Source organism: Berghia stephanieae, chromosome 2, assembly GCF_034508935.2.
Source record: "Berghia stephanieae isolate SIO BIC M18660-M18661 chromosome 2, UCSD_Bste_1.3, whole genome shotgun sequence".
NCBI classification, from domain to species: domain Eukaryota; kingdom Metazoa; phylum Mollusca; class Gastropoda; order Nudibranchia; family Aeolidiidae; genus Berghia; species Berghia stephanieae.
This window is the reverse complement of record NC_088361.1, coordinates 116,518,928-116,540,811: the sequence shown is the minus strand read 5'-3', so window position 1 is coordinate 116,540,811 and position 21,884 is coordinate 116,518,928. Positions and strand designations below refer to the sequence as shown.

The following is a 21,884-nucleotide window of genomic DNA, read 5'->3' as shown; positions in this document are numbered from 1 at the left end:
AACATATGGTATAGGGCAAAATAGGATAAAATCCCTTGAATGCCCTTAATATTAATAGTAATGCTATAAGCTTTTTGTAGAACATTAATGGGATAGATTGTTATTTAAAGACAATTCAAAACGGAATAAGTTTTGGTCATTTTGGTCCTATCACTTTATTCCTAAACATTATTTAATGATAAGGATTTCATATTATAAGTATAAGCGTGCATTTGAATTTTCAAAAGGATTGAGTATCTTGAATGATTCTTCTGAGTGTTTAAACAGTGTTCTTATAACTTTAGAAAGGTAGATGTTATTTTGCGCCTGACATTATTCTCAATGATTCTATTTAGACCAACGTCTACAAATATGTGGGTCTGACAACCCAAATTGTAATGGGCTCAATGTTGTAAGGGAAATACTCTCAAGCCAATGAAAAATGTTTTCCATTGTAACAATGTTCAATCAAGGCTAAGGCCATCATTATTGTCTTCGGTTATCAGACCTGCTAGAATGTCAAAACACAAGGGGGCGCCATGCGCATGCATGTTATAATGGAAAACATTTCGCATTGGTTTGAGAGTATTTCCCTTACAACATTGAGCCCATAACAATTTGGGTTATGCGCAACGATTCCAATACTTCACTCTCCTCTTATAACATTGTCAAGCAACGGTAATTTTGTTGTCAAAGCATTGTCAAGCAACGGTGAGTTTGTTGTCAAAGCATTGTCAAGCAACGGTGAGTTTGTTGTCATAACAATGTCAAACAACGGTTAGTTTGTTGTGTTTTCAAAGAGAGATTTAAGGTACTTTTCACACATCATAATAAGTCCAGTGACAGATAAAATTTTAAACGTTTGTTTGAAAATGGCGCCTTTAAAAAGTCGACTTGGGTTTCAAATGGAAATTTTGGTTAAATGAGTATCGTGCCGTAAAGCATAGTGAGTATGTATAACCTGTTAACTAGTGTAGACTAGTGAAAGACGCGTATTTAAAAATTTGGTCAGCGAAGTCGTCCTTCAACTATCGATCATTTAAATGACCATTTAAATCAATCGATATCTGAAGGACGTTTTAAAAGAAAGTCTTATCATTTAAGAAATACTTACATTTCGAATTCTCGACATTTTAGCCTTTCTGGCGACGTGTGATTATTCATGGGTCTGATAACCCACATGGTTATAGACTCATTGTTGTTCATATAATGGAATTAGTCTCGAACCGACGGACATTATTTACCATTGCAACAATGTTAAATCAAGCCCAAAATTGCGTTCGGTTATCAGACCTGCTATTATGTGCACCTCGCTTTCAGGATAATTGCGTAACTCACTCAATCCTGGAGATTTTTGCTACTTTTCAAAATTTGAAAAAAAATGTATTAATATTCTTTGCCAATATTTATTTAATTTATTAACATTTGATATTTCTTTTATATCTTACCGAATTGTGTTGTGATACAGAATTATAATTTCCACACAAGGATCAATAGAGTATATCTTATCTTATTTTATTGTTTTTTAGCAATCAAGGCATACCGATAGCTTAGTCAGTAGCACACTTAACTCAAGTAAAAGGGTCGCATCGGTCACATGTTGTTGGGGATCTTTTTACGCCTTGTTTGAGTTTTTATTTAGTCCAATGTCTATAGATATGCACAAAGCGCTTTACTAATTAAATTGTTTCAAATACATGTACATGGTGTCCCCCAAAAAAATGTATACACATGACAAATAATTGAATTGTAAGCGTTGAATTTAATCAATTTTAATTATTTTATAACTTATATAAGTGTAAATATATATATATATTATATATATATATATATAATATATATAATATATATATATTATATATATAATATATATTTTATATAATAATATATATCCTTTCTTTAAAAAATATAGCATTGTGGAGAACATTGTGCTTATTTGAGTCAATAAAAAAATTGATACGGCGCACAACTCTACTGAAAGATTTGAAAATTAGAAATGTATTTTTTACAGATAGATAAACAGATAACTTGATTTCCTTTTATAATTTAAAGTCAGTTTGAAAGTTCGTTGAGTCAAACAGATAATATCATAAAATATGTACCGACGACACTTGGCTCCCAAAATCAACTAATTTTGACACTGTAAAAAGTTGTCAATTTGCGTCATCTATTTATGACATCAAGTATTATTATTACTTCCGTTGTGTTGTTGATTTAGCGGTGATCAGTTTTGTTATGATATGTTTGTGTGTGTATGTGTGTGTATGTTTGTGTGTGTGTTGTGTGTGGTGTATACATGTGTGTGTGTGTGTGTGTTGGCATTTTTCAGCAAATCGTGGCATTCATAGTGATATTATTCACTTGATCACATGAAGGTATTTCAGTCGCCATTTTGATTCTTTTTTTACTATTAGGGTTAGCTGGGGAGGTTAGTCATAAGTGTTATTAAAAGTGCTAGGGTGTTTGTTTTTCCATAAGTTAAGTAAAGGGTAGACATTCCGAAAGCTCCTACATCCCCAGTATTCTTTAAATTTGTATTTTCACCGTTGATATTTTGTCAGGCATTTATTTATTCAGTTTGTCATATAGACGTATTTTAAAAACTCTAGAACAAACCTTGATACATTTGTGAAAGTTTGAAATGTCCTAATTTGACCATTGTTTTGATTTTCGGCCGCCATTGTGATTTGTTAAGTATTGAAAGATAGTGCAAAGCAGTCCGAGAGCTGTTTTTTTTTCTATTAGGGTTAGCTCGAGAGGTTAGTCATAAGTGTTATTAAAGGTGCTAGGGTGTTTGTTTTTCTATAAGTTAAGTAAAGGGGAGACATTTCGAACGCTCCTACATCCCCAGTATTCTTTAAATTTGTATTTTCACCTTTGATCTTTTGTCAGCACGGTGGTAGAACAGCACATTCAACGTTCAAAATTCAAATTCCAATAACGGATAACAGCACCTGTAGCATCAGTCGCCAATCAGACACAGCTAAGTTACTGAAGAGTAGTTCTCTCATAATTTGGGATGAAGCACCAATGATGGACAGGCGTGTGTTTGAATGTGTGAGCAGGACATTTTGTGACGTAACAGGCAGTTCAAAACCTTTTGGGGGCAAAGTGGTTGTACTTGGATGGGATTTTCGGCAAATTCTACCTGTTGTTAACAAAGAAAGTGAAGCCGATATATTAAGTGTCACACTTAACAAGTCAATTATTTGGAATGTTGTCACCATTTTTCACATGAACAAGAACATGAGGGTTACTGATGACAATAACTGTTTTGCAAATTGGCTTCTCCGCATCGGAAATGGTACAGAACCGGTTTTCAGCGAAATAGGAAAGTATTCTGTTAAATTACCTACAGCGCTATGCCTTCCTGAAAATGACCCAGAATGCTTGATAAATGCTGTATACAATGATTTGAATCTGAACTTTGCGGATGAACGTTATCTATCAGAGAGAGCAATTTTGACTACAACCCATGAAAATGTTGACAAAATAAATGCAGCCGTTCTGTCCAGGTTGACCTCATCAACTGAACAAATTTACCGCAGTGCTGATTCCATTCAAAGTGACTCTGACATCAACTTATACCCGATTGAATTCTTGAACGAACTTACACCTCCCGGACTTCCTCCACATGCATTACATTTGAAAGCGAACACGTCAGTCATGCTGCTTAGAAACATAAATCCTAAATCAGGCCTCCTAAATGGCACCCGTTTGTTAATAATTAAATTAGGTTCAAAAGTATTAGAAGCCAAGATAATTACCGGTAGTAGAGCTAGCGACATAGTGTTTATCCCTAGAATCAATCTGACGACAACAACTGATTTAGGCTTACCATTTATTATAAATAGAAGACAGTTTCCGGTAAAATTGTCATATGCAATGACAATTAACAAGTCTCAGGGGTAGACATTAAGCAAGGTGGGGATTTTCTTACCACAACCGGTATTCACACACGGACAACTGTATGTTGCTGTGTCACGGGTCAGATGCTATAGTGGCTTACACTTCATGTTGGACGACACAGAAAAATCAACCGAAGATATACCAAATTACACAGACAACGTTGTTTACCAATCTGCCCTCATTAAATGATGGTGGGTAGGCTACAGTATCGAATGAAAATAGTTCTTTCCCCGCGAAATTGCGGGCTTTTTACTAGTATATATATATATATATATATATATATATATATATATATATATATATATATATTATATATATGTATGTATGTATGTATGTATCATTTTATTGGGGGGGGGGGTATTTCATTTTAACTACATTTAAAAATAATAATTGCATTTTATTAAATACCATATTTACAATTATTTTGACGTGTATACATTTTTTGGGAAACCTCTTCCTTTATATAATATGTGGTCGTGTGCGATAATTTGGTCTAGTGGAATGACACTCGCTTTCGGACCTGAAGGTCCTGGGTTCGAGCCTCGCTCGGCGCATAGTTGAGCCCTTGGAAAAGGCTCTTTACTTACTTTCTCTCATCGTATTCAGGTGTAGAATGAGTACCTGACCGTTAACAGCGTTGTCTCTGTCCGAAAAAATTGTAATATCGCCTAACAGGCGTCATGTCCCGTCCTTCATGTTAAGTGTTGGCCAGGGACTCTTTGTAAAGCGATTTGATCACATTTAGTGGATATTGCACTATACAAAAGCTCTTTTTTTATATATAGCTGGATCCGTCAGACCAGGCGGAAAGTTATGCAATAGACTATTATCATATCTTAAGGGGAGCATGTAGTTTTCATGTCCATTCAAAGCCACAATCTGGAATATAGTCGAGCTTTATTATTATTATTATTATTATTATTATTCTTATTATTATTATTACTATTATTATTATTATTATTATTATTATTATTATTATTTATTATTATTTTATTATTATATTATTATATATTATATATTATTATTAATTTCCAAGTACATCTATACATCATAATTATACAGTGGAACTCGGGAGTAACGAGATCGAGGGGTCCGGCCATAAAAACTTTCTATTTCCGAGTTACATGAATCTATGTTTATGATAGTATATTAAACATCCATTTTTAAAAATTATATATATATATATATATATATATATATATATATATATATATATATATATATATATATATATATATATAAGATATATATATATATATCATAGATTGATGTTAGCAATAAAACTATTATTAAATAGCACGGTTCTTAAATACTTTGGATTTTTTATTTATTTTGACAGTAAACGCACTGAAGCGCTTGTATTCAATTGTCCAATAAGACGAGCTGTCACCGACACCATGTCTAGATCTATATTCGACCTTCCTACTCCATGTTTCCTCATTGACAAGGATCGTCTGCAGAAAAACGCCGACAGGATGATAAGCATATGCAAGGATTTGAATGTGTCTCTACGTCCGAACACCAAGACACATAAAACTATGTAAGTAGTTTAGTAAAAAAAAATATGTCAAGTCTTACAACATACATTTTATTATATTCACGGTTCTTAAATAAATATATTATGGTCAAAATTGAAATACACAACATCAATTTTTTTTTTAAGTAAAAGATAATTCCTATAAATAATAAAAATGCATTTTGGGTGTATACATAGTGTTCTCCTTCAGGTTGGGAATTAAATATATATATATATATATATATATATATATATATATATATATATATATATATATATATATATATATATATATATATATATATATATATATATATATAAATATTTTTTGTTCGCGATCATGCATTGTCGATCAGCAGATAATAATATATTAGGAAGGCCCCATGAACAATTTGTGCTATCAATACGACTTTTCCCTTCTCAGTGAAATCGCTGAAATGTCAACAGGAGGAACCAAGCGATGCATTGAAGTGTCCACCCTTGTCGAGGCGGAGATGTACGCAGACGCTGGCTTTGACGATATTCTCTACGCTTACCCCATAACTAATGAAAAGATTGACAGGTTATATATCACAAATGACCTATTAAGTTAAATATTGTTAGTTGTTTTTACCCGTTAATGACATTTTATTTTTAATATGTAAAAAGAATAGACAACAATGTGCATTATATAGTCATGAAATCATAGGTAATATATCATGCGTGGTCAGAGCACATGAGTTGGACCATTTTACAAGAATCCTACAATATATAACTATGTCATGCTGAATGTTACATATTATAAAACTTGCGACAATGCACCAAAGGTGGACTGTAAGTTAAGGAAGAACCAAGCGAATGATATGATAAAATGTCCTGTTTTGTTTGGGTGACTCAATGAATTCGTATGATGATGTTTTTAGGCGTGCCGTGAGTGGTCGACCACGGGCGTACAAGTGTTCGAATTCACATTTCGAAACATCTCTCAGTATTTTTATGCATTTTGATATTGATGTAAACAGTTGTGGAAAAAATTTACAAGTCATTTCGAGACGTCTACGTCCCCACCGACGCTGTCCACCAAGATGTGATTTGTGTAGCTTAGTCTGTTTGACCTGGCAAAAAGTACTCGCAATACCTCCAACCCAATAAGTAGCAAACAGTTGGATGTTTAACGTTCAGTTGATGCGATAAATTTCAACTTCGAGGGTCTTATAGCTCTAATGTACAACTTTTCTTGTAATTTCACCTACCGGTTAAAAAAAAGATAAAGCTTATTCGTATATCAACCAGATGTGTGGAGCTAATGGGCAGACTGTCCGAGTTCCACGTCATGGTTTGTGATTTGTCCGGGGTGGAATGTCTGAAGGCAAACATGGACAAACTGCCTGCAGGGAAGACTTGGTCCGTGGCTCTTGAACTTGACCTAGGATTTGGGAGAAGTAAGTCCCTGCTATGGAGATAGTTTGAACATCTTAAATGTCTCAATAATATAGTAAATTGCTTTCGTTGATGATGACAATGATGATGATGATGATTATGATGATGATGATGATGATGATGATGATGATGATGATGATGATGATGATGATGATGATGATGATGATGATGGTGATATACAGAATAAAAGCTTCCTTAATTTTGATTCTAACAAAGTATAAATTATAACTGGAACACAGGCAAAACACGCTTTGAATTGTTTGAATGGAGGGCGTTACATTAAATGCACGACTCTAAATTAAATATGTTCGAGTAATTGAGACATGAATGTCACCCCTTTCTTACAGCTGGATTCAATCCCGATTCCAATGATTTCGTCAAAGCATACCGGGAGATCGTTAAGACTATGACGCTTTTGAGCCTGTACTACTTTAGCGGAGACGCATACATCATTCGAAAACGGAGTGAACGGATGCAAAGAGAACATGATGTAGTACATTCTTTGATAGCTTGTCAAAACAAGTAAGTTCTCTCTCTCTCTCTCTCTCTCTCTCTCTCTCTCTCTCTCTCTCTCTCTCTCTCTCTCTCTCTCCCTCTTCTCTCTCTCTCTCCCTCTCTCTAGATATATATATATATATAATATAATATATATATATATATATATCAACCCCTCTCTCTCTCTCTCTCTCTCTCTCTCTCTCTCTCTCTCTCTCTCTCTCTCTCTCTCTCTCTCTCTCTCACGTGGGAACGTGTTCCATAATGGAACAATTTTGTTTTACTTTTACCAATAAGTCCATCCCATTACTCACATGAACAAAATCTGTTGTTTTGCTTGAATAATCGGTTTATCCCATTTCATTCTCATAAAAGAGAATGCAAGAAACCACGGCGAGTCGGAACTCATTGTTGAGAGACCTTTACGATTACTCTTCAACAGTTGTAACGTCGCTTCCTTCCTAATGACGCATGGTAACTTAGTAACACTGGCTCTAAACTATCGGAACAATGGCGGACGCCCGTATGAAATATTTCTCCGGCCAGCATAAAAGCGTATCCAGAGGAAAAAACTCCATAAATTTGATCATGTTTTGACTTTTACACATTCTGATCACAAGGCATATGAAAAGTTCTAGCCAGCATGAAGAATAAAAAGTAATGATTTTCTTTGTTTAGAACCAAGATGGCCGCCGTTGCCGGGCGGTGTGACATCAGACTACTGAATCCAATTCTCAATCGTACTCTCTTGCCAAATGTCACGAAACACACACAATGCATTTTTTTGAAAGTCTGAAATCATAGCTATTAAATTAGTACCTCATTTTACTCGCGTGATTACGAACACTCTCTATTATTGTCCTTATTTTTTATATATTTTTTTCATTCCATTCTCACAATTTTATTCTATTTGATTTTGTTGTTGTTGTTGTTTTTACCGCAGAATTTTGTCAGAGTTTCCGAACGTCAAATTTATTTTAGGGAATGGTTCCACTCCCACCTGTTCCGAAAAAATGGACATACATCGTTGCTTAGTAGGCGAATTTCATCCAGGGAGTTATGTCTTCAATGGTGAGTGCTATTTTTTATCGTCGACGGGGTTTTAAAATCGTTCGTTGACCATCTTGTATTAAAAACCTGTGCTAAGCGTGCTAATGTCTCAGCTTGATCATGTCCTACTCATCCCATGCATCATCATCATCATCATTGCCTTTTTCACCCTGGGTCAGGGTATAGGCCACAGACAAACAGTTTCCATCCTTCTCTATCCCGAGCTAACTTTTTTATCTCGTTCCATGTCTTATCACGTCTCTGTATATCAGCTTCTTTAATTTTTCTCCACTTTCCTCGTGGCCTTCCCCTTGATCTTCTGCCCTGAGGGTTCCAGTTCAGTACTTTCTTTGTTATAGTGAAGTCATTCTTTCTAAGGGTGTGTCCAATCCACATCAATCGTCTTCTTCCTATTTCCTCTCCCACGGGTTTCCGTTGTGTTCTTTTCCATACTTCTTCATTTTTAATTCTATCCATCCGCATGCAGATTACGAACAATACCTTGCACAGACTTGTCGTCAGAGTGACATAGTATGTCGCGTCATGACCAAAGTCATCGCACACAAAGAGGAGAAAGGCATGTTGATCGTGGACTGCGGGTCCTTGGGTTTAGGCCACGCAGGAATCAAACAGCGTCCAGATGATTTCTGTATCGTGGAAGGGGAGACTAACCTCAAGTAAGCTAATATACAATACAAAATTATTCCTGTATTTCGTCAATAAATGAAGCATTGCCTTCTAGGCCTCTCAGAATCTTTGCATTGACTTGAAATAGTGATGGTAATGGCTGTTATAGTAGTGATGATGATGATGATGATGATGATGATGATGATATTTATTCAATTTTCATATTCCTTTTCTGAAACTAAAGCGAGGCGTTTTGCATCTTTTACCAACCCAGGACATATCGCAAAATAAACATATCATTTTAAAGTGGAAAAGTCACCTGTGAAACAAAACAAAAATGTAGTTATGTACATCGAATTTTGTTCTAAATGTTTGACTTATCTTATCTTTTTCTTACAGAGTAGTCGGACTTTGTCAGGAGATGGGCATGATCCAAGCTAAGGAGGGAGACTTGGACTGCAAGAAGTATCCAGTCGGAACCATTTTGTTTATTTATCCATACCAGGTATACATGCAGGACATCCATCTAGATTCCTTCTTGTGCGGCTATGTGGTCTTGTGGTGTGACACTCGCCTTCGGCCTGGGTTCGAGACTTGAGCAGCGCACAGTTGAGTCCTTGGAAAATGCTCTTTACTCGCATTCTCTCAAAGTACTCCGGCGTAAAATGAATACCGGGCCGTTAACAGCTATATATATAAATCGACACTCTTTCGGATCCGGCGGGGATGACTGTATCACGATTCCACTGTACTATAATTTTCTTTCTTTCTTTCTATTTTTTTTTTTTGGGGGGGGGGTTTGTTTGTTGTTTTTTTTTTTTTTTTTTTTGTTGTTCTTTTTGTGTTTTTTTTTTTTTTTGTTGTTGTTGGTTTGTTTTATTTGGGTTTTTTTAAATATATAATTCAACATCGACAGCAATACTCACAGTCTAAATGAGACGGTCCGTGTGAGAGAAAATAAATAATAAATCTCACTCTTTTCTGTTTCAGGCTGCAGCGACAGCCGCTTTCTACCCCAAGTTTCATGTTCACTCAGAGGAGGCCGTGGTGGACATTTGGAGGCCTTGTAAGGGCTGGTAATGTACAGTACAAGGGGCCTGCTGATACTCGTGAAGGACGACAACCAGAATAATCAATATGAAATAATAAGGGAATTCTGACATTTACACATTTTACCATTATTGTCTCACCCATCGTTCATGTGTACAATTGACAATATGTCCATATTTGCAAGAACTGTTTCATCGAATTTACACACACGGTGATATTGATATTCATTGGATATGGCGGGCAGTAATGGATCCATGAACAATTAATGCACTTTACATTAGCACCAATGTAATTTAATTTCATTATGATTGAGCAATAGCATCAAAAATTACTGGGCAAGCAAAGAAAGCGGAGTTGGTGAAGAAAACAGAAATGGAGATAGAGGGACGGAAGAAGGCAAAGCAAATGATCGACAAGAAGGTCGAGGACTCCAACTCCCAACCAAATTAATTTTTGTAGTTTTGTCAATAAGGATTAGCAAAATGACATTCCAAGTTGAGTTTTTAGTTTTAGCAGTTGTCTACGTTACCGTGATATCAGCTTTTAAAAATGACAGGACGGTAACAACTTAAAGGACGATCAAGATATCTATTTCGGTTGTAAGAGTAAGAGTTTTACGGGATTTACGACGTACGCGGCAGTTTTATGCGATTTTTCAGCGCCAGTGAAAATGAAAAGTTGGAAAAGTAAAAAAAGAAAGAAAAAAAATTGTCATTTTTCTGCACTTACAATACAGGCACCAAAGAGAAAGTAAGATAAAGGGTATTATATGTAGAACATGGTGCAGTGGAACTTTATTATGACAGTGAGGCGAAGGTGGGACCAGCCTAAAATCCGTTAAAACCGAAGTCCGAGTGTAACCGTATTTCAAGGGAAACCATCCAAAATAGCATAAATCGCCATTTTTTATCATTTGTGGCGTCCCTTGGTATGAAAATCCACAAACAGGAAGACGCTTGAATGGTATATCGTCCATACCTCATCTAAACAGAATAATTCACGTTGTTTTATTATTATATTTTTAAAGTTCTTACGGCGCTTGAAACACATTTAGGTCTTATCAGCGCCAGTAAAAAGAAAGAAAATGGGATAGTAAAAAAAATCCGGGTACAATAAAAAAGCCAAAGAAAAAGTAAGGCAAAGGGGAGTGGCACATGGAAGATTCCATCATTATAATCATTATGAATCGTTTGAGATCACCTAATGGACCTAAAAGTCTCATCCAGGCATAAGCACAATGCCATTAAGAGGAACATATTATGTTTACAAATCGTTATATTATTCAATACAAACGCATCAGTACATAACAGAGAGATGATTAACAAGGGAAGAAAAAATTGCCTTTAAAAGATACCTAATGTAACAATGGTAAGTAGCCTAATTAATTCCTGCGCAACTCAGTTTTCTGCCATTGCTCACTTTGCTGTTTGCTCTATTCATTTTGATTTTTCCCGCTACGAAGAGTTTAAGTTTCAGTCAATTTTTATAGAGCTCATTTACATGTCTAATTGTAGTAATATCGCTTAGCAGGCGTCATGTCTCGTTCTAAATGTTACGTGTTGCTGTTGACTAGGGACCCCTTGTAAAGCGCTTTGAGCACATTTAGTGGATATTGATCATTATGAAAGCTCAAGTTTTTATTATCATTATTATGGAAGGAAAGAAGGACAAAACCAAGTGATCCCATTCCAAGGCAAAGACAGTGACTTCCCTCCCCATGATGAGGTCAGGAACTTCACCCAGAATTCACATCAACATGGAGAGATGATTTATATCTAAAGTCTAAAGTGTTACCTATATAGGGAATAGAAATACATAGACTGACTTACTGACCTTTCGCATCCTAATCATCTGATTGGGGCACCTCGGTTGTTTCTTGTGCGGCTATGTGGTCTTGTGGTATGACACTCGCCTTTGGATCAGAAGGTCCTGGGTTAGAGCCTCACTTGGCGCATAATTGAGCTCTTGGAGAAGGCTCTTTACTCACTCTCTCGCTGTACCCAGGTGTAAAATGAGTACCTGACAGTACTCGCTGGATTCTAGCACTAGCACCCCGAATTCCAGCACGCTGAAGCTGGGTGATCACTTTATTCTATATAAATAAGTCGTTATGACTACACATTAGGTAGGTATTACAGCAAGCTCTGTTTTTTTATAATAACCCCCACCCCTGATTGGTTCTATATAACACTAACACCCAGTGCTAAAATTGGTTTAGGTTACAAAACGTCTAGACATTGTCAACACAAGACAAGAAGAGAAAGACATTAATTAAGAAAGAGACAGAAGTAGCAAAAGGTTGCTCATGTGACGTTCGCCACAAAAATACTCAACTCTAATAATGTGTACTAAGATTTGGAAAGACATCGGTGGTACTGGGTTAAATAATGAAAAGTAAACCAAAGATTGAGGATCTAGCATCAAGATTATAATAATTATATTAAATTTAACGATCAAGAAAGTGTGGACAAAGTTGATAATATGTCCATACTTTTTAAACCTTTGGGAAACTAAGCCTGCTATTCTATTGGAACTAAATTGCCAGGTTTTTTGGTTTATCTTACATATTTAACTGATGGAAACCCTTAGTTTTCCCAAATACATGTACTTGTTTATTTGTAATTTTATTGTGGTCATGAGTGATAAGAACATCGACTTAAGTGGAGTTTTTTTTTTTTTTACTAATGTTATATATAGAAAGAAGGGAGAGGAACCAAGAAAAAAAATCGACTTGGGTAAAAATCGACTTAGGCAACGTCGACGTATCCAGAGGGCGCTGTAACTTATTATTGGAGTATTTTTGTGGTGATTGACACAAAAACGATATTTTGGTACGCCCCAAATACATTTAGTGGTAGTGGCTATTAGTGGTGGGGTTGGGATGGGTGGAAAGCTGAGGAAAGAAATACACTTGAATTTAAGCACTACATTGCTGTATTCTGATGTAAACAGTAAAGGGGGTCGAAGGGATGGTGCTGGTTGGGGGTATAGGCATGGATGGAAGTCACAGTCGCGCCATCTTGTGCATACTTTTACTTAGGGAGATAACACAAAATGTGACTTTTCTTCAGTATTGCCTCCCTTCAAATATTGTAGAAGTGGATATAATAGGACTCGACTAAAGAGGGGTTTTTTCTGCTTGTCCGACTATCCCCATTGTATCTGAGTTCCACCTCGGTTTTGAGTCTCGAAAGTACTTGAAAACATTATGTAGAAATCAGAATATCAATGTCCAAAAGAAAATAACAATAAATAAAAAAAAAAGGATACTTTGGTAATTAATGCATGTATTCAAACACAAATTTTATTCATTTTCAAAGATCGAATGTTGAAATGCTTACATAGCCAAATAGGTTATACAAGATCAAACTATTGGTAACAGTATCTGATCTTTATCATAGATGTGCTATAACAAGAATATTTAATGTTCAACATATTGAAGACTGGAAATATGAATACTGATGTGATGAGCGATGATGACCTGTAGTTAAGAGAGTCGTGATCAATTTTGATTCTGTCAAAGTCTCTTTTAAAACAAAGACAAATTTTTTTTTAATTTTAGGAGATTTATTTTGTTGGGTTTCTTCGAATAGTTAATCAAACAAATTCATAAATGTATGAAAACTGGAGTTGAAGTTATTGGTGACACCTATTTGATATTGACTGCTGAGATTAATGAGTTTGGCATGCTGCAATATTATGATTTAGGCCTACATGGTCATTATAAATGTTATCCATCAAATTGACCACACGATTATTTTTTTTAAAAATAGGATAAACAAGAACAATGATGAAATAATAATAATAATAATAATAATAATAATAATAATAATAATAAAAATAATAATAATAATAACAATAATAATAATAATAATAAATAATAATAATAATAATAACAATAATAATAATCTATCTATCTAATGGAGCTAGGATCAAGTGACCACAAACCAAAAAACGCTAAAAGGACATTTTACAGAATATGGGAAAATCCTAACAAGTATTGAAGATACTTTAAAAGGTGTGCATAGGTATATTTGAATATTTGGCACTACTGAAGTGGCAAATTTTATTTCATATTTTCAGTGACAATATTTTTGAAAAAAAAGAAAAGAAAAGGTGAGCTCCTAATTTTTATGCCAACAATGAGAACATTTTTACCAGAACTGTGTTAGTGTTTGGCAGTGTAAAATAAAAATAAATAAAATTCCCTTATTCATCGCTATGTGAAAATTTGTCTTAAGGGTCTATCAAAGGAAGACTGGAATAACCCAGTCGTCAGCCGCAGTGCAGCACCGCAAAGTGAGCTAGGACAAGGAGGTAACTTGCTCAAGGCCACACAGCGCAGGTAATCGAACTCTGCACCTTTGGTTACGAAGCAAAGACCCTACTGCTGAGCTGTGATGTCCCATATACTACATGATACTCAAATTTTGTATACTCGTTGACTAGACATCTGACCATTGCTCGTAATAACAATATTGATAATAATATGTAATAATAATAATAATAATAATAATAATAATAATAATAATAAGTATTTTTTTTTTTAATTAACAACAACAGCAAATCTTACAGGATTAAAACTTGAACAATGTAAACTTTCGTGCATCCGACTGTTAAATGGTGTTTTATAACTATTGTATCTATCAAAGTCCACACATTTTCTTTTACCCCTAATAATCCCTTATTAAATTTCGGAAATAAAAAACGATTTAACTGACCAATCAAATGAGGTGTGATGACAACATTATGTACAAAATATGATATTTACATTGGAAGGGAGAAAAAATTAAACTTGGCAGCACTAACGTCTATATTTTTTAAAAATAAAAAGAAAGAGAAAAAGATGGTGACCACAAATTAAAAGCATAACTGAGGATGACATGGTTTATTTTAAGGGAACAGAGGAATTCTTTTTTTTTTAATTGGAAGAAATCGATTTACCATAACCACAGATTACTTGTACTCTATTATTAAGAATAAAATGTCATGAATCAAAAGAAGCAGGAAATCCATCCAGTGGAACATTCCAGTCAATTTGCTGCTGCTGCCCCTCCTGCAGCACCACCTTCATCTCCCCCTCCACTCTTTTTTAACTGTTTCTCACGCATTATCTCAGCATCTCTGGGGAAAAAAAACAAACAATGAGAGTGTAAGCAATATGGATGGATGTAAATGACAAGGATAAACAACCATTTATTTAATAATATGAAAAATTTAAAAGAATATATAATACATTTATATATATATATATATTATATATATATATATATATATATATATATATATATATATATATATATATATATATAGTAGAATTACTTAAACTGAAATTTTGGGGACCTTCTAAACCATTTCGGTTTAAAGACATTTTGGTTTAAAGCAAGTTCCCGTTTTGCAATGTTTTTCAAGGGTAGTAACTATTTAAAGAATTTGCTCATTTAATCGCATCATGGGTTTCCCGTTAAATGGAGTTGTTGAATAAATGCCGTCTTCGTAACCATTAACATTTTTTTTTTTCTTTGGGTGTGTTTTAAAAATATTTTTGGGGGTTTTCGTTTTCAAATCAAAATTGTTGAGAGAGTTGAGTTCGGGATGCCGTGTATTTTACATTATATCTCCGTCTTGATCAACTTTTTTTTCATCGACTTCACGTAGTATTTTGATTTTGAACTCCAAAGTGTAAGCACAGTGCTTTCTTTTAGACATCTTTTAGTAAAATGCAAAGCTAAAATAAGATCGAAAGTTCTTGTGCGATAATTGATAATGAATGATGCGCAGCTACTCAGAGGTGAAGTGAAGTAGAAATGAAAAGTGAAAAGGCGTGTAAGTGCTAAGCTGTCTACTACACATCTCTCTTTTGTTGAAAAGCCATTAGGTTCAAAGGCCTAATTACATCGACCCCCCCCCCCCCCTCACACACACACACATTAAAACAAAGTGGAAATGAAGTGGCATGTCAATTGTCGTGTTGAAAATCCAGTCAGTTCCAAAGCATCAACACACGAGCGAGAATATCTCGCTTGTGTGATTCTACACCCCAACTCCCGCTCTTTCCTCATTTTTCGCCTGCCAGTCACCCGCTGTCTTCCTTTTCCAGTCTGTGCGATTGTGGTGTTGGCCAAGCCCAAGTGCAGTGATCAGTGACATCTATAGAGTATATGAAGTCCTAGGCAGTGATTGAAGTGTTTACCTAACCCCCACCTCCCACCACTCTCATCTTATACTTACGCTCTTTGTTTAATATCGCCGGGCATTATTAGCCTATTTGTGGCCTCTTTCCCGAATTTTTGAAGAAAAATAGAGAGAGAAAAAGGGAAGGTGCTCTCAAGTTGTTTCGGTTTAAAGAAAGTCCTGCTTAGAAGTATTTCGGTTCATCGTAAGAATTAGTACAAAGATAAAGAAGAAACTAGTACAATTTATTAAATTCTTTGCGGTTTACGGTATTTTTCGGTTTAGCTTCTTTCGGTTTAAAGTAATTTTACTGTATATACCGGTATATATACAGACTTGCCAAGCATTACGATTTTATCGGAATTTTATGATATTGAGACCGCCATTACGTGATTACGACTTTACCTAAGCAATTACGAAATTTCTTTTAATTACGAAATTTTTGTTTTAAATTTTCTTTTGTCTGTTTTTTTAAATACTCAGATATTGACATAAATTTTACGGGAAGACAGTTATATCAACATTGCAGTATATCCATATCAGCAATAATTTATCTCAAAAATAAAGAAAGCAGAAGTAAAAAAATCTATTTATGATTAGTTATCCTGCAGTGAGGTAAAACAATAAAAATGCAGATATCCCGCTGAGGTAAAGAAGCAGCCAAGAAAAATGCAAGATTATTGTCCAATGCCATCCCGTGAATCGTCATTGATCAGAACCTTTAGGTCAGCAATGAAGTCTAGTTCCGGCTGGTACCAGCATTTCTTGCTTAGACCTGGAAATGAGCTCTATAAAAATTGACTGAAACTCTTCGACAAACTGAAGATTCAATTATTTTTTTTAAAATAAGGGCATCATTGGAGAGGAGAGTGATAAATACAATACATTAAAATAGTGGGTGTTATTTCTTACTGGAAGTATGACTGCCATAATTTGATGTAGAAGGAATGCTAAATAAGCATGTCATTCAGATAGGTAAAGATGACTTCATCAAAGTCATATTCCTGCCTCTGGAATTTTTTTGACATCGTCAGAAAAATAATCACCATTATCATCTTTAACTTCTAGCCATGACCAATTGAATTTATTCCTCACATCTTTATCGATGCTCGACAAGTCTGAATTGCGATCCACGAACAGCTCAGCCATTGTGAGAACATAAGAATAATGTAGCAATGAGCAAACTTGATTTTCAATCATGAGCAAACTTGATTTTCAATCAGTAAATGACAGAAAAAAAAACTTAAATAAATGTGACTTCTGGCCAATACACTGAATTATTAAGTAGAAGTGAATTATCAAGGAGAAACTTCGGCAGGCGTAGAGGAAAAATTCAAAGAATCGAAATGAAGGTAACGCCACAAAACAGCAAGCTCGCTTGGCTTGAGCAAAGCAATGGCAGAAAACGTCCTGATTTGCACGGGAATTAATTAGGCTACTTACCATTGTTCCCAGGTACTCAATCAGTGAAGAAACGGTCAACCAGTTTGTTTACAACGTGAGGCAATCGAAATGTGCTTGTAGCAATCTATCCTAATCTAACTTTCGATTTAAAGTTGACTCCATCATCTACTAGAGATGTTACTTCCGGCATTCGCATTTTACTTTTTTTTATACTTTTAAAACCCAGCTTGTAAATGTGATCAATTTTGGCTTAGATGAAACAGTGAAATTTATCGCTCGGCGGCTCAGTTAAAATTGGCTACCGTTGGGATCATGACAGGTTGGAAAGTGAAAAAATAATTTAACGAAGGCTGTGTGAAATTACACTGGGATGTGTTCAGTCACGCCAATTCTAAAAAGCGCCGCTTAGTCTTGGCAATAAATCCATCGTTAATATAAACGGCTCCCATGAGCTATGCGTAGCATTATGGAACACTCCTAATTACTTTACAGTCATTCGACTACGATTTGTGAATTCTTTCTTTCTTCACTTCATTCTTTCTTTCCTTTTTTTTTAATATTTGAATTTGACAAATTGACTGATTTCAGTTAATTGACTGAGAATTTACAGGTCTACTTGCTACCAATATCGGTACTGGACATTTCCGACATCACATGGACATGGCTTTCAATACATAGGCTAATGAGAAACACACACCATGATCACCCACTATGTGCAGGAATGTCTACCTGTCTTAGCAAGCAGCCCTGGCCAATCCCATGGTGATGGTAAATGAGACTGAGAACCTGTTATCTCTCCGCTTTCCCTATTTCTTTTATGTGCAGTACAGATACTTAGCTTCTCAGTCTCGAGAAAATACTGCCAAGGTTAGTACCAATAATACTGGTACTCAGTTTCAATACTGACAGACACTAATTCAGCCTTAGTTGATGCCATTAATTACCGAAATGACGAGAATTCCCACACCATCGAGACCAATGTCTGGTCATGCCATTATAGCAGCTATCAAAAATTGCACATTAACATCCTAAAGATGTTTCCTTATTTGACTTCAGTGAGAGTGCTGAGGTCGTAAACATTATTACTGGCCTTCAAAAACACTTACTTTTTTAAAAGTCAAACTAAGTGAAAAGTCAAATTTCAAAATCAGCCTTTTTTAAGACCCACAAAATCACCCAGACTGACTTCACTTGTTATCTTGCATTTTCCATTATTTCCCTTTCAATTGTGGAAGGACTAATATATATCGGCATGACACTTATATCGACATTTTACTGCGGTCCCAACTATGTCGATATATCCGTCCTCTACAGTATTAATTGTCTTCTTACCGGTGTCTACGTTCCTCTAAAGACTTGCCCTTATTGCCATCTTTAGAATTTGCTCCTTTTCTCTTGTCAGCTTCCTTCTGCTTTTTCTGAGACTTCTCCCTTGCCTTCTCACGCTGATTTCCACCTGCATTGTTATTCATGAAAAATAAAATAATTTCTCCACTTAGCAAAAGATTACAAATACAACTTATAATGCACTGTAATATAAAACATTGTAATATAGCGACATCAGACGATGATGGGTGGTAGTTGGAATAATACTGACGTTGATAATGACGTTAGTGTGATGGTGGTTGTAGTTGTAATAGTGGTAGTTTAGTTAATGATGATGTGGTAGTGGCTGCATGCAGTTCTGGTAGTGATGAAAAAAATGATATCTCTAAGTACACATGGTATATGTAGTGCTGATGATATATTGGAAGTTGTAGCGGTGCTGGTTGTAGTGGTGATGGTGACTCTGTGCTGGTAAACACACATGCATTCAAATATACATTCATACAAATCTGCATTAATAAAACACACACACACATAATATATCAAAACAAGTGTTTGCCCACACATCCACACAAAAAAAACAAAAAAAACAGATTCCGCATTTTTTAAAAACAAAGAGTCAATAATCAGTCCAACAACATCATGCATTGACCCACAAGGAAACATACATAAAAAACACACACACATATATCGAAACAAAAGTGTAAGCCTACACGTCCACACACAAAAATAAAACCAACAAAGAGTCAAAATAATCAATCGAACAACATCAGAGAAAGAGTAGAGCAGAGCAAGTTGCGTTATTCCATAGCCTTAGTGAACTTATAGCCTGGAACTGACCAAAAAAACAAGTCATAAAACAAGACGACGATGAGTTGTTTTCAATAGCTCCACCTGAGGAATCTTTTAATTCCTTGAACATCACTTTTCATTTTCACTTTGTGATTGATGCCTTGTGATGGGATATAAATTTTTGGTCAGTCTCGGGAATAGCCATCTTAAGTACTTGCCTGTCATCTGAAACAATCGGACCCACAGTTTGTGAATATTTATCACAGTACGTTGACACACTAATGAAGGAATTGCATTGCGATATCCAACAATGCCCATGCTTATTTTTTAATCGCCTGTGTTAAAATTGTAAATGATGTTCATGATCTGAAGAGTTGATTGTTTCAAGTAACAAACACCTGAAAACTCAGGCTTTAGTTTTAAAAAAGGTTATGGTTGTGTAGTCAAGTGCCTTGCCCCCCTCCATTCTTACCACTTCCCCAACATCCTCTCAAGTGTTCCACAATAAAAAGGCATGAATCTAAGAGCCTGGATGCACAAATATTGAGATCATATACTTGTGCATTAGGCTACATCGTAATTGTGTCTCTTGTCTTACAGATGTGTTCACAATTCATCAAAACAAACTTTTCCGATTGTTCCATGTAATGCAATGACATAACTATTTTTTTAAACAAATACAAACCTTACGATCTGGTCCAAAAATTCAAAATGCAATTTTCAGTATACAGTTCATCCTACCATATAATTAAATATCATTGCAATGATGAGACAATATGTCACAATACTAAATTAAAAATCAACACAACTTTTTGTTCCTTTAATGTCTATCACTAACGACAGCCCTTTTTTTAACATGGGATCCTGAAACACAGTTCCTAAAATTCATCCCACCTCCCCAAAAATAAAATAATACATAAACCAAATTAGTACTATTACTATTATACATCTAAATCAGATCTTATTCAAATTTTCACAATACAACAACAAAGATAGAGGAGGGGCATTGGTAAAGGAGAGAGGTCCCTGTCGCCATCTTGTTTTGGCATTGTTTACACAGAGACCGTGGCCAGATGGTTTAAGTTTAAAATGTTCTCCAAGGCTAAAAATTAGTCAATCTTTCTGTACCTGTAGCAACCAAATTAGCAATTAAAAACAAACATTTTTATCATTTTTAATTATTTTTTTAAAAATATACCTTCTTAAACCGATATCACGATCACTGTGGCGGATGAAGATGAAGAACATTGTCATTGTCTTTAAAATTAAAAAAAAAAAAAAAGAAATAAAAAGGAAAAAGAACAAGAAAAAAAATCTTCCCGTTTACCTTAAACCGATACCGCTGTGTCAGACTGATAAAGAAGAGGATTGTTAACAACCCCCCCCCCCCCCCCCCCCCCCCCCCACCTCTCTCTCTCACTCACACTTTCCTCTGACTCAACTGACTGGTATGTTTCTCTGCCATGTCTTCTCCCTCCATCTCCCCATCCCCGACTACGGAACTGTTATTTACAGCTATTAGGCTACAGCTAAGGTGGCAACTCAGTCTCTGTGTAAATGAAGCAAGATGGCGGCTGGGACCTCTCCCCTTTACCAATGCCGAGCCGACGAGGAGGGGGGTAGATTTCAAAGTTACAAACAAGCAAGATCTGGTGATGTAATTAGGTCCGTAAAAGACCTTTGTAATCACTACTTTGCCTACCAACACAAATATTTACTTACGCGTCATTTTGAAAGGAAGGAAAAGCTAATTAGCAAGGTAAAATTATTTTTATAAATAAAAATAATGCTTGGCCGCGGCCAACCAAGTCGGCTGACGATTATATCAGGGACCAATTAGTTGTGTTGGGTTATTTGATCGCTTTTACCCGATCGACGATCGAGTCAGCGTCAACGAGTCAGTGTCCGATCTCAATGCCGGAAGAGCGAGTCAGTAAAACGATCGAGTCACTAAAACGATCAGGCGGGTTGTGAGCTTGAGACGAGCTTGAGACGATCTTGACACGTGAGACGAGCTTGAGACGATCAGGATCCGAGCGAGCGGAGGGGTAACGAGTGTTTCGAATCATTTCAAATTCAAACGATCACAGTTTGCCATCCGATACCAATCGCCAACGTTTGCACACGGTAGTCTGTGGTTCTT

At 35.5% G+C, this 21,884-nt stretch overlaps 2 protein-coding genes across 2 annotated transcripts; one reads left to right on the top strand and one right to left on the bottom strand.

Moving 5' to 3' along the window:
* Positions 1–5,285: 5,285 nt before the first annotated feature.
* Positions 5,286–10,127, top strand: LOC144964107 (D-serine dehydratase-like). The gene is made up of 8 exons (XM_078898045.1): positions 5,286–5,428; positions 5,829–5,966; positions 6,677–6,825; positions 7,171–7,345; positions 8,262–8,389; positions 8,856–9,045; positions 9,395–9,580; positions 9,986–10,127. The coding sequence occupies exons 1-8, from the start codon at positions 5,286–5,288 to the stop codon at positions 10,125–10,127; spliced, it is 1,251 nt and encodes a 416-aa protein (XP_078754171.1).
* A 4,455-nt stretch (positions 10,128–14,582) lies between these two features.
* LOC144966341 (modifier of protein aggregation 4-like) lies at positions 14,583–21,602 on the bottom strand. Its single transcript, XM_078902666.1, has 3 exons — positions 21,464–21,602; positions 18,956–19,079; positions 14,583–15,169 (listed from the first exon to the last, which is right to left on the bottom strand). The coding sequence occupies exons 1-3, from the start codon at positions 21,468–21,470 to the stop codon at positions 15,079–15,081; spliced, it is 222 nt and encodes a 73-aa protein (XP_078758792.1). The 5' UTR covers positions 21,471–21,602; the 3' UTR covers positions 14,583–15,078.
* Positions 21,603–21,884: the final 282 nt, after the last annotated feature.